General features: G+C 37.0%; 1 protein-coding gene across 1 annotated transcript in view; it reads right to left on the bottom strand.

Moving 5' to 3' along the window:
* The window catches only part of LOC124159740 (dynein beta chain, ciliary-like), a 255,329-nt gene that overhangs the window by 201,050 nt on the left and 39,797 nt on the right, over positions 1-14,482 (bottom strand). The window contains exons 10-12 of the mRNA XM_046535651.1: positions 8,419-8,616; positions 5,263-5,349; positions 1,450-1,560 (exon numbers count right to left, since the gene is read on the bottom strand). Coding sequence (XP_046391607.1) covers positions 1,450-1,560; positions 5,263-5,349; positions 8,419-8,616 — 396 coding nt within the window. The remainder of the gene's footprint in view (positions 1-1,449; positions 1,561-5,262; positions 5,350-8,418; positions 8,617-14,482) is intronic.

The raw sequence follows: 14,482 nt of genomic DNA, 5'->3' as shown, positions 1-14,482 counted from the left end.
CCGCTAGCACGTGACCGTAGGGGTGGGGTAGAGCGAGCTACCTGGTGAAAACAAGAAGTGAGATGAAGCCGAGGCTCAGGCGGGTGTGCCACTGACAATTAACGTAACATTGTTCACGCTTTACGTGTTGCCTAAATTACATGAAAAATATATTTATTAGACCGGAACATAATAAATAATTGACTATTTTTGGCCTAATATGATCCATCTCACAACCAATCACTGCACCGGTGGAAGCAGTTGTTTTAGGCATAACATGCACATTGCTCTCGTGAATACGTGTACTGGAAATGGCGTTTCATGGATTTTTACATCAGAGAGAAATCCATAATAGCAGGGTGAATGCGGAGTGGAGAACAAACATTTTTTAGCGAGGTGGCGTGTTCCTTTAGGATATTTGAAAGAGATATTATTCGAATCAACAATATGACCTAAGTGTCTCGATAAAGTACTAGTATTCCTGTAATTGGCTAAAATCTTTTTTGAATCCTTTAACGAATATCATAATTACGCGCTAAAATCCTGCGTTTCTTGGGACATAGACAACCTAGCCAAACATTCCCGCATCGATCGTTTTCCCGCATTTATCTTTTTTTAGTCCATCCCCCTGAAAAACGATGGATCAACGTTCCACTGTAGTAAGATTAAAAAATGTTTTATTTTTTTATAATTGGTAAAACATAATTCCCCATCGTAACTTTTATTGCAAGTTTTAAAAAAATTGGAAGTTTGAGGGGGGAAGGCTTATATTTGAAAATCAAGTGTGGATAAAATATGTGGGCATGCTTTCCAGTAACTAAAATTTTATAAATTAAGCACTGCATTTGGTGCTTACGAAAAAAGAATGAGAATTCTTTTACTGAAGCATTAATTTATAATTTGAGATCCAGGTTTCATTTCTTCAGCAAATTTTGGCTTCATTTCATTATTCGGTGAACCGTATACATAATCAGTGGATACTTGGATCTGAGGTATCCAAAGCAACCATCTCTAATACAAACATTATGTGACCAATTGTTAGTCATTGAAAAAGTAAATTCCTTCACCAAAGTTTATTTTCATGTCTAACAGAGCAATGCCTACATAAGAATCCTAAAATACCTAGAAAATGTCACAATAAAGTAGGCAATTTTTGATAATTTTCAAATGCAATTTATTGGGGTCAATGACTGTGCAATCATGGTGATTTTTCAGTGATTTGCTACAACTAAAACATACCAAAATTCAGCAGAGCTTTCACACTTTTAATTGGGAGCAAGTACATATTGCCTATTGCTATCTTTTTAAGAAAAAAATTTCCTTCAAGGGTATCACATAATGGTCGTAACTTACTCTCAACCGTGAAAAATAAATAAAAACTTCATAAGTTTAGTAATTAATAGATAGCTAAATAGAGAACTATACTTATTGATTTTGAGTGGTTGAATATCAACTATGGCATTTACTTACCTTGACAACGTCTACTTCTTCATTTAGTAACTTAATAAGGCGTGAGTGCTTAGGTGTGACTTCTTGATATATTATTGGGCGATCAGCTAAAGATCCAGCAATATATATTAGCTGGAAAAAAAATTTGGACAGGTAATAAATTTAAGGAAGTTAGATGAATTAAGACTACCACCATGGAGTGTAGGTCGAGGGAAGAACATAATATGTATGGCATCCATTAGGGCATTATTTGACTCATTGCAGGGGTTTTGAAAAGAAAAATAATAATTACAAACAAAAGCGGGATTTTCAGCCGTGATGCAAAAACTCCCATGTACATTTCATTCAATTCAATAGATACATGAAAATGACAAGATGTCATACCCAATGTGCCACAACTCATTTTTAATGTTCTTTGGATGTCAAGATCTCAAAGAAGATTAAGGAAGTGTCACTGTTGATTTCATTTGTGAGTATACTAATAAAAAGTACAAGTGCAAAATTTCCTATGAAGTAGGAGCTCAGATACAGAAGAACCTCTAATTTATGAAGTCAAAGGGACCCAAACTTTGTAAGCTACAGGGTTTGTTAGAGGGAGGTCATATTCCCATGTTGGGGTGACATGCTTTTGCCACCACGCAGGCATGAGATCGCCCTTAACAATATCACACTGCTCACTTTATATCAGTGGAGCAGCGAGGGGGGTTTTGAGGGATAAAACCCCCTCAGAACTTGGAGAAATTTTAAAATTTCATCCATTTTGCTTAACTGGATAAATATAACTTATAGAATAGCATAATCATTAATAAAATATCCCTCATAAAGTTGTAAAACCCACTATTTTGAACCATTCATCTAAATAATTTTCCGGGGAAGGGCACCTGCACCTCCCATATTCCAATGTAGACACATCAGAGGAGTGAGTGATTTTATCTATTTGAGGGAGGAGACCATTTTTGTAAGAGTTTTTATGGAGGAATTGGAGGAAGACTGATCTGAAGAATTTCTGATTGTTAACAATTAGATTGTTCATATTACACCACTGATGCATTTCCATGATTGTAAAGTTAGTCTAGTCAACTATATTCTGAGCACTATTGGCAGTAATGTTGGTGGAGGTGTCATCAGCATAAAGACTGGTTTTACAGAGAGTGAAATAATTAGGGAGATCATTGATGAAGAGTAGGAAAAGTATTGGACGAAGGAGGGATCCTTAAGGCACTCCCCTCGTTGATTTCATGGAGCTAGATTAATAAGTGAGGAGGTGCTACAAAATTGATAGAAGACCATTTGTTGCCTGTCACTGAGGTAGGACATGATCCAATCCTGGTCTGGACCAGTGATACCTAGAGCAGTTATCTTATTTTTCAGAATGCTATGGTCAATCAAATCGAAGGCTTTGGTGAGATCAAAGAAGATTCTTACAGTGAAGAGATTATCATTGAGACCATGCGGGATGTCATTAGTTTGTAGATCTGCTAGTCCTAACAGTGGCACAGCGAGGGGGGAGTTTTGGGGGATATAACCCCCCCCCCCCTACAGCTCATAAATTTTTTTAAATTCAATCCATTTCACTTAATTGGATAACTTTTACTTATATAATAGAGTAAGAATTAATAAAATACCAATAAGAAAGCCGTAAAATTCACCATTTTGAACCACTTATCTTAAAAATGTTCTTGGGGTGGACACCCACACCTCCTGCTTATCCTGGCGGGTATTACATATCCCCAACACCCTCCTGTGTTAGTTGCACCTAACACCCCCCCTAGCATTAATTCCTAGCTGTACGCTTGAGCCCTAAAGCCATGCTGATTTTCATGAAGTGAGTTACATGAAGTTAAATAGTCCTGCAATCGCTTGAGGAACAATTTTTCAAACAGCTTTGAGAAAACAGATAAAATTGATATGGGTCTATAGTTATCAGCTTCACTATTTGAGCCTTTTTTGTACAAGGGATAACAAGCGAAAGTTTCATAGTTGATGGAAACTGGCCTACTAAAAGGAAGAGTTTATTAACTCTTCCTTTTTTGACATTAGATGCAGCTTTTAGTATGGGCATGGGGATTTCATCAAGCCCTGCCAAATAAGAGTTATTAAATAACAAGAGTTCATCCTTGGAACCAGTATCAAAAACTGAGAACAGATGGGAGAGAACTGGACAGGTACCAAGAACTGAAAAAATTTAAGAACCAACTCATACTTAATTGTTAGCAATGCAGGATTCAGATTAGTCATTGGATAATAAATTCTTCGGAACATTTCCTCAAAGGTGAACATAAACATTTCCATGAATGATCTTCGTCCATAATTGAATGATGCAAGTCATATGTTTTCAATATGTTGCAGAAACAAATTATTTCGTTACACAGCAGAAATTAAAAACAATGCTACAATGCATTATTGTAGCAATTGAACATAGGTTTTCATGAAAAATAATACATTATCTTAAAATACTTTCAGAAATTTGCTTATTGACACAAAATATAAATGACATAAGTATCAAAAATTAATACCGTATTTGCACGAATCTAAGACGAACACGATTCTAAGACGACCCCCCCTTTTTTGGAACTACGCTTGGGAAAAAAAAGTTTTCCTAATAACGATACGAATAAGCTATGAATGCGGGAATGTTTGGCTAGGTTGCCTATGTCCCAGGAAACGCAGGCTTTTTGGCGCGTAATTATGATTAGATTTTAGCGCGTAATATTTCTTACAGGAATATTTCCTCGCAGGGGCCATGGTACGAAGACGAATAAAATTAAACTGGTGAAAATGAAACCTGACTTTATTAAACCCACACGGAAAACACCCCGTAGTTTGAAGTCAAGCCACCCTGGAAAGTAGGGAACCACTCGTACGAGGTGAAGTTCGGAACTGATGCTATCGCGTTCGGCGTACGCGACGGGAAATGATCAATGCGGGAACATTGGATCGGGATTCCGAGGTATAACTTTTCTTTTGAAAGCGGCATTGCAATGATTATTCTCTGCCATCGTAATACTCTGAAAGGCACGGTTAATCACAACTGAATCGAACTCTCTAATCAGCGGCAAATCATGTTGCCTTCTTACCGTTGCTCTGAGAAAAATGCAACGACTTTGTAGCAGTTTATTCCGCGACATTGAGGCTTTAACGTAACAATTTAGGTAAATTGTAACCAATCACGCGATCATTTTGTGAGTTGATCGAGCTTTAACTTGAATGGAGCCGAACCAAAGGTAAAGCAGGCAATCTCGCGAATAAGGCCTAAGTGAACCCGGTGCGCCGCGGCGACTGATGAGCACACACCGAATCTTTGCCTGCTGCCCAAAAATGAATTTTTTTTTTACTTGAACGCAAAATTAATTATGCTAAATTACTGTTCAGCTATTTTGACGTTGATTTTTCGTTGTATAGCTATCAGGTGGCAAACTCAGGTGACCATGATTTTTCCGACGTAAATTATGCAACCCGATTGACGTCGAGAATTATGCAACCCGATTGACGTCGAGAATTTTGCATCCGATTGTAAGACGAACCCTCTTTTCTGCATGAGTTAGGAGGGAAAAAAACCTCGTCTTAGATTCGTGCAAATACGGTACTTACAATACACACACAGTTTGAACACTACATCGGATAAGAAGGATATACTCCAAAAATGGGCTCATTATTGCAGTAGGAACAAGGTTACAATAATTGTTATGCAAAAACACAAAGGATATTCATTCAACGGGTCCATAAATCAATGTTTACATATGTAAAACAGTAATAAATGACAGCTGAAGAACAATTTTTTTAACCCGAGAGAAACTTCCCTTTAACATATACACTGCGATTACAAATAAATACCTTGAAAATGCTTTCCAAGTTGTGGCAATCATCATAAGCCTGTGAGAAAATTGAAGCAAGGCGACGATCAAAGTCGGCAATCGTTTCCTATCAAAAAAGAAGATATAATGAACATATTAGGAGAAAAAATACTGGAAATGAAATCATTCTGATTATAGAAGGAGCATTTATTCCTTATATTTCTTCCATGGAAATTATAGATTATTTGTAATATGTGCATGATAGAGAGCATACCAAAGGGCTTAGCAGGATAATATGGAGAAATCAGCCCCCAAACCGAATGAAACCCGACTTATACCACCCTGTAGAGAGTAAAAAAAACATACTTTTTCAACCGCTGTTAGCCCTGTGCGTGGTCACAAAACATGTCAGGGGCCAAGATCAAATGTTTCTTCACAAATATATCTGTGACAAATTAAGAGAGAAATTTTAAAACTGAAATTTAAAAAAAATGTATAAAAAAAGCCCCTTATAAGATTTAAACTGTTTGAGTACAAATTAACTTTTGGAAAATTTTGTGATAAAAATTTACAAAATTACTTAATGTGTACTAATGGGAGTAGTGATAGAAAAATCGATAAAGATCAAAATCAAAAAATGAGTTTTGAATGCCTAAGATTGAGGAAATTGAGATCAAGCCTTGATCATCGAGTTTCAATCTAAACTTTATTTTTCAACTTTGGTCTTGGCCATTTAGTTAGAACTTCGGCCCCTATTAGACGAGGTAGCCAGGCGACGCCGCCAGCGACAGTAGCTGGCGACGCACAGGCTACAAAACCTAGTAGCCAGTTATGAACCCAGTTCAGTAGCCAGAATTTTTCCATTTTTTCTCAGTACCCAGCGATGTGTTCTGACCGAGTGGCGACGTGAGACTGGCGACCTAGTGTAATAACCTCCGTATGCTACAACGCAGCATTGCCAGTATGGGTAGCCAGTAGCGACCAGAGTGGCAACGGGGCTCAGTAGCCAGTGAGTCGCCAAAGTGTGGCTACCTCACTGGCTACCCTCATGTAATAACATCCATAAGAATCAATGACCCATGACAAGTTGAGCAGCCAGTTTCGTTGCTGGCGACGTCGCCTGGCTACCTCGTCTAATAAGGGCCTTAGGGCAATGTGACTACCAGCCTATGATAACATCATCCATCTCATGCGAAAGACTTTCCTCAAAGGCCAGTAAAAGTTGAAATTTCGCCTTCGATCATCAACAAAACATCTCATCGTTAGTTCAAAGTATACCGGGACTAGCCGCAGTGATAACTTTTACGGGAGTCACCCGCAATGCACAAACTTGCGAAAGATCCACAGAGAAAAAATCAATCCCGGTCAAGGGGAATGATTTTTTCTCTGTGGATCTTTCGCACGATCTCATCGATAGTTAATATTTCTTAAAAATTCTAGAAAAGCCAAATTGTTCCAAGTGGTGATCCCAAAACTTTAATGTGTGTGAATTTGTAAATTTTTACAACTAATAATTTTATTCGAAGTAGATTTTTTGAGATTTTTTTCTACACCTCAAAATTGTATTTTGAGTGTTTTTCAAATGCATAACAAACATTCTTATATACAAACTGTACTTTTAGAAGCACCGTTATTTTTTCGATTGATCAATCTATCGGTTAAAACTTCAATTTTTGTTCATAAGCCAAGCTTTACATTTTGATTAAAAATTGATTGATCAAAAAATCGATTTTGAACAACATTTTTTCATCCCTAAATGGGAGCAAGAATTACTAATGTGGTTGGCAAAGGATTTAAACGTGTGTTTAATACATAGCTCCCATAACCTGTTGCTGTGGCTTGGCACATTGCCATGATTTTCAGATGTAGCTCACAAACACTAAGGGTTGCGAAGGCATCATAAATCTTCCAATGCTGTCTTGCATTTGCAGTTATTTACAGTTTTTGAGGAGACATTCAATGCTTACACCTTGCTTGAAATGCTGTCGCTCTTACTCACACAGACTTCGAAGAAGTTAATCATCATAATAGCAATGATCCATATTGTTAAAAGTCTGATGATGACAGTTTCACTGGCATGCTGGAAGTCTGAAGATGCCCGTGAAACTGTCAAACTTTCAAGAATACGGAGTGAATCCAGATATCATGAGAGAAACTAATTATATTATTTAGTTATATCAATATAAGACTGAATAATAATTTGAATTTACAATAATTCAGTATCCACATCTTAAGTTTGACCATGATTTAGATACCATACCCAAGCAAAAAGATGGCCTCATCTCTTCTATGGGTGTCTTGTCCCAGAAAATATCTCCAACACACATTCTAATGTGCAGTGAAAATTTCACAACAAAAAGAGGTTAATTTAACGAATGTACGAACAAGAGACGACAAAATAACCCCTTCCTAGTTTATTATCAAACTGAGCAAAAGATATTTGAATTGGAACATGTATTTGAGCATCTCTATTCTCGCCGGCCTCGGTGGCGGCGGGGTAAAGTCCTCGCCTGCCAAACCGAAGGTCGCGGGTTCGAGTCCCGCCTGGGTGAGTTACCCTAATCCAGGGCATGGATGTTTGTGATTGTTAAATGTTATCGACCCCGATGTAAAGGCCGAACAGTGCTGTTTTCGGTGGCGTGTGAAATAAATAAATATTGAGAAATTCTTTAATGGTTGGCGGAGGTTGCACGCTCTGAAATGGAGAAAGGTAACAGCTACCTTGGATGGTAGTTTTCTGAAGGCTTTTAGATATGATTATTCCTTCCCTATTTAAGATTTTCCTTTCCTATGTGAGTCCTTTGGCATTGAGTGTTTTGCAAATGTAACTTTAAAATCCCATAAATTAAACTAGGATGGCTGGGAAAAATATAAGGATATAAATCTAACAGATTAAGGATGATTCATTTACACTGACAAACATTACAACAGAAGTAGTGATAAAACATATTAATACAATTCATGGTTAAATAAAAACACAGTACTATTCCACAACTATATATTTTTGCAGTCTACTAGTTTCAACGTTACAACGTCATGACGTTGTAACGTTGAAACTAGTAGACTGCAAAAATATAAAGTTGTGGAATAGTACTGTGTTTTTATTTAACCATGAATATCTCATCGTTCCACCAAGTAACGCCTAAATCTGTTGATTTTATATTAATACAAGAAAAATTAATGTATTACAACATACCTGGAATGAACTGTAGTCTTTATCAAATTCACTAGATTCCGGTTCCAAGGCATCATAAGTTTTATTTCCATATTCAGCTAATAAATTATTAAATTCTTCAAATATGTCAACAACCTTGATCCCCAAAACACGACCTCTCAATCCTCCAATTTCTACTTTTTCCAACTTTTGAAATTCTAAGATGGTTTCAAAAAAAGTCTGAAAATTGAAATAAGTACTATTATAAAAAAGGAAACTTAAATCTGGCTTTGATGAACTCCTACGGTTAAAGCTAAACATTAGCATAATTCAAGATTTTCACATCCTATGCATACTGCTTAAGAAGGAATGAAGATAAGACACAAAGCATATTTGCAGTCAATAAAAGATTGACTGTGCCAAACTCTTGCTGTAGTTTTAGTCAGATCAGAATCACTAGTGATGCAGAAACTCATTGCCAGTTACAGGTAAAGGTCAGTGCACATAATGAGTAATTCTATTTGTTGCAAAAAAATCAATCAGAGGTTGACCAGTTGTTGTGTGGCAGAGTTAAATGATCTAAGAGGAATGACTGTACAATTCATGAGGCCTGGTGAGCAAGATGATGGATGCAAATGTTTAGATCAAAATAATGAGTACAGATAAGAGAAATATAATTTAAGGAAACCAATACCAACTTATAGTGACCAGTCACCATATGCGCATCAATTGGACATGAAAAACATAAGGCAACTAAGGAAATGTATGGGAGAAATTTTATTGAGTGGTAGGTAGTTTATTTTTTAATGCTTCAAATTCAAAATATTTATTCAAGCACGTGAAATATTATTAAAATGAGTTTTTTCACTGTTAGAGACACAAATTATGGCATTTTAATCTGCAAAATAAAAATTATCAAAAAGTGAAATAAATTAATTGAATGATATTGTGTCCCTTTCCCTTGGGCTGCAACCTACTATTACCGAAAAAAGGTAGAACGCTGAACTTTAGGCAGTTGTATGGAATTCTGCCGAAGATCTATAGGGTCGTGTCATATATCGTTTTACTCATTGTTTATTTGGCTACATCAATGAATCATTAAACATTGTTTAAACATAAACGTTTGGCTTCTACGGACAAAGGAGTGAGGAGGAACACATGAAACACTATGAAAACGGCGATACAGTAGCCTGGTGTCGAAAGGTGTATGTATGCTAAACTACTTAATATAAAACAAAAAGACGACAAATGCCCCGTGGCAATGCACTATACCAAAATGACGATTTTCGTCTTTTTGGTTTATTTTAAGTAAGAGGAACGATATAAACATTTCCTTACATGAAAAGTTTAGAAATATTTTTTACAAACAGCATACGTACCTTCAATATTCATGTATTCTTCTAAACTTCGGAAATTGAAATCTACCTTTCAGCCATTTTAAAAATCACGGAATGAGCAAAATTTAATTTCAAAAAGCTCTTTTTAATGCGAAGATGTCGTTCTCTCTTATGCCTGTGACGAGATGAATGTCGCGACGGGACTACGACTGCTACCTACTAGGGATAAGGTTCCGAAGGGAGCGCGAATCAAATGCACTTCGGGAGTTACTAAACTCAGATTTATTGTTCTTGATAAGCACTGGGGGTGGGATTTGAGGCTGGCGCGCACGGAGGTGGAATGCTTGGTATAGAACTTACGTGGCGGCGAGTCGGGAGAGGCGATGCCGATGGACGTGGACCTGGTCATACCCGGTTCGATTCCCACACGAGTCGTCGTTCGAGATCTACCGCAGCTCCCGCGTCAAGGTCCCGAAGAGTCCCCGGAGGAGAGTCGCAGAAGTCCCCGAACAACGAACTCGTTCTGCCCAAACACTCCGCACTTGCTGTACTGCCTCGAAACTGTCCCCCAGGGCCTCAATTTCTGCCCTATATATCTATTTTCTGGGGGTGTGGGTGGGGGGAAAGGGGTTGCAGCTGGAAAGGGTAGAGTACCCTAGTGCGTGGTCCGAATTCTCGGAAATGCTCCTTGGACCCACGCACCCTAGGGCGGGAAAAGTAGCGTCACGCCTCCTTTCCCAGAGTACCTTCCGATCACCACATGAAGAAGGCGACCGTTTTGCAGTTTTCATAGTTTTTCGCGTGTTCCTCTTCACCCCTTCGACCATAGAAGCTAAACGTTTACGTTTAAACAATGTTTAATGATTTATTGTTGAAGCCAAATACACATACTTGAGTAAAACGATTTATGACATGACCCTATGGAGCTTCGGCAGAATTTCGTACAACTGCTTAAAATTCAACGTTCTACCTTTTTTGCGGCGACAGAAGCCGCGGTGGAAAGGCTTGCAGTTAGTGCTACAATGGAGGCCACCCATGTCAGACAAGTCAAAGGGAAGGTATTCATCAAAGGGAAGGTATTCATCAAAGGGAAGGTATTCATCAGCAGCAGCACCCAATAAAGAAGAAAGGAAGACCAATGAGATGAAAAAGAAGAAGGAAACAATGAATGTAGGGACAATGGTGAGGGTGGGTAAGCTAGAAAATATAAAAAGGGAAATTGAGACAGGGAGAATAGATATTTAGATGTAGCTAACCCTAGAAGTGCACAATGGGGTCCACTGGACCCCAGAAAATTTATTCATAACTGTAAATTTTTCAAAAAGCTACTTATGGTTAGCTCACCACAATGCAAATTCCTTTTAATGTTTCAAGAAGCAATTAGAGTAAGCCATGCAGTCATTTACATGCTAGGTGTAATACAAAGAAATATGAAAAATGGTCTTGGGTACGCAGGACCCGTGTGTAGTTCATAAAAATTTTTATACTTTGTCAAAAATTTTATCCTGAAGATTTATTCATTTCTTACCATTGATTTACAAACTACAGTATACTTCCGATTATCCGGGCTAATGATGGGGAGAGGTGGCACAGATAATAGGAAAACACAAATAATCCCAACTTTCACTTTAATTTCATGTAATTTTCATAACTCATGTAAATCAAACAATTTATTATTATTCATGCATATTGTATGCTATTTTCGTGCTTTCCTGAATCATTCACGACTATATTTTACTGACCGTGACCTTTTTAGCAGCGATAACGTGATTGTACTCATATTCCTACTGCTCCAAAGTAACTGGTTTCCGAAAACCACCTACCCATGTCTGCGAGATCATGCGACGGCAATAATTGTGCATTTGCGATATCAAAAATACAAATGTAGATCATAGACAACATTTCTCTTCATTTGTGATTGGTTAACCTTTGAAGAACCTTCTAAAATTGATCGAGACATTTTTTTCCCACTGCTGGTAGTCGTCTGCATGCTAAAGCAGATGTCCACGTAAACTTGAAACATTCCTTGTCATGAAGTAAATAAAATGATTCCCTTTTATGAAGAGGATTCTAATGTAAAATAATAAGCCTGGTGTAGCTTTGCATTAGAATTCATATAGCCCGATGCTTTTGAGTTGATTAATTTTTTTATAAAGATCGGACGCAGAAGAACCAAGATATTTGCAATTTTTCAAATACTATGCTACAGTGGGCTATTTATTAATAAACATATTCTTCACTTCAACTACCGCATTTCTCCAAATATGTTCCCCCTCTGAATATAGTCCTCCCCCCTAATTTCGAGGCTTCAATTTCAGGGAAAAGTTAAAAAAAAAATGCCTTTGAATATATTCCCGCCTTTACTTTTGCCACAGGCATTTTTGGAAAAAAAGGGGGGACTATACTCAGACACATACGGTATATGCAGGCCCCAGGCTGAACACAAACCATCAATATACCAACATTAAAAAAATTATTTTCACCACTTCTAAATCTAAGCTTTTCCAGTATGAACCCACAAGATGGAACTCGCTTTTGAAAATGATGAGGCATCTTCTGGAGCAGAAATTAGCTGCCTCTAACCTGAGTTTTAATGCAGACATTACTCCACCACAGTGGGATGCTATCGAGCAATTAATTGATGCTCTGGATGTTTCTGAAGGAGCAACATTTCTTGCAAGTTGAAGTGCAGTCACAGTTTCTTAGTTATCCCCCTTCTGAATAGCATAGGTAATTAATTTCCTAAAAACTAAGAAGTTTTCACATAGTCATCTACAAGGTTTCGTCATTGATAAGCTGTTTTCAATTAAAAGTCAGTATGAATTTCTGGGAAAAGAACAATTATTCACTTTTGCCACAATTCTTAACCCAATATTCAAAATCAGTGTATTTCAAGATTCAAATAAAGTTGAGATGTTAAAAAATTAATTGGCTTAAGAGATGACAAGTCTGTCTATACAATGTCACCCAACATAAACAGATACCTAAGGAAAAGTGCAACTGAAAATAGCTGATGTAGAACAACAACAATCAATGCGGGGAATTTATTCAAAATTAAAATGTTGATTTTAAAAATTACACCTTTCATTTATGCATTCATCAAGTGAAAAAGAAGAGTAACATTTACTACACTTTGTGCAATTCTAGCATTCGAGGTAAGGCATCAAGTGAGGGAAAAAACCGCTGAAATTAGAAATAAGTTTGAGCCAAAAGATTACCTAATGGCTTGTTTTGAAGAAAATCCATTATTGACAATAGGAGATGTTTACATGAAAAAAAATATCCCTTTTCGCTGATGTGGTATCATTCATTAAATTTGTCTGATTGAAGGTTTAAATTCGGCGGTGGCCAGAGACATTTTTGTTAAGATAAGACTATTTTCTCTAAGTCAATTTTCTTGTGAACACATATACATTAAATCTGCCCTCTTTCACTGGGAATAGTATCACTATTAGGTGAATATGTGTCATAAAATAAAGGTAGTTATTTATATGGAGTAGCAATTTAAATTTTAGCATAATAGCTAGTAACTAAGGTTATAATATGTATACAGGCGGTCCTCGACTTTTGTACACTCGACTTTCGTACACTCGACTTTCGTACAATTCGTACTTTCGTACGTTCAAAATTGACACCTTTTACTTGACTTTCGTACGCTAAATTCGGACTTTCGGACGTTGGTCTGTAATTTTTTTTTAAAGTTCCCGCGATATTTATTGCGCATCCCAGCATTCAATTGTTTCAAATGGCAGTATATGCGAACAATACGAACGTATATAATGAAGGGAATTGTTGGTAGTTGACTCTAATCTAGGTGATTTATTTGGGAGAGAGACTGCCTGCTATAGGCTCCTTTATCAAGAGAAGAAGAAAGCCTTCATTGAAGATATTTTTCAAAAGAAGTTGACAAGACATCATCAAATAGCTTTCAATAAAACTAGTAAGATCTTCTTTCTAATTGTGTTTTTTCGTTTGAGTGCTGTTTAATTCATGTACACCTTTAGCAACGATATTGCACGAAATATCACCCGAATTCCGTTTGTCTTTTGTCTTTTTTGAATAACATGCGAAATATACACGATCACGAATGTCACCTGCCAAATGTCGAATTTTGGTGTAAAAATTAAAAGGTATCCAGAGTGCGGGTTCAACAACTACATTTTGTTATGCTTCTTGATATGTCTTTTTATTTATAGTGGATGTAATAAGTGGAATGTCAACTTAAACGCCAAGAGGAAGTTTCACTCGATAGCCAACGGAGTTCTTGTTTTTTAAACTTTTATTTGCATTTTCTGCATATTTTCGAAAGAAATTAGATGACTTGAGGAATGGTATTAACATATAACATTAAAATTTAGTGAATTGAAATAAAATCCGTGAAAAAAAAATGTTTTAGTACGTATACTACGCTCTTTTGGAACGTAACCCCTAATTAGTATGGAAGTCAATGGTTCGACTTTCGTACATTCGACTTTCGTACAAGTTTTCGGGAACGCATTGTGTACGAAAGTCGGGGACCGCCTGTAATACTGTTTCCTTACACAATGTTTATTTAATCCCACACCTATGTTTATTTTTTGTGAATAGTTTTATTGATGGGTTCTTTGTCACTTCACCAGAGGAAAATTAATGGTTAAGTTAGCCAGACCAGCTTTTTAAGGGCTGTCAAAGCCTCCAAGGTATAAAATAACCATAAACCTCTTTTTGGTATGATAAGTCACATGAAACCAGGCTCTTCAAAGTGGATATCTTCTGAGGTCATGCAAGCA

This window comes from Ischnura elegans, chromosome 5 (genome assembly GCF_921293095.1).
Source record: "Ischnura elegans chromosome 5, ioIscEleg1.1, whole genome shotgun sequence".
Lineage (NCBI taxonomy): Eukaryota > Metazoa > Arthropoda > Insecta > Odonata > Coenagrionidae > Ischnura > Ischnura elegans.
Note: the sequence above shows the minus strand (reverse complement) of the source record. Positions and strands in the feature narration are given on the sequence as shown.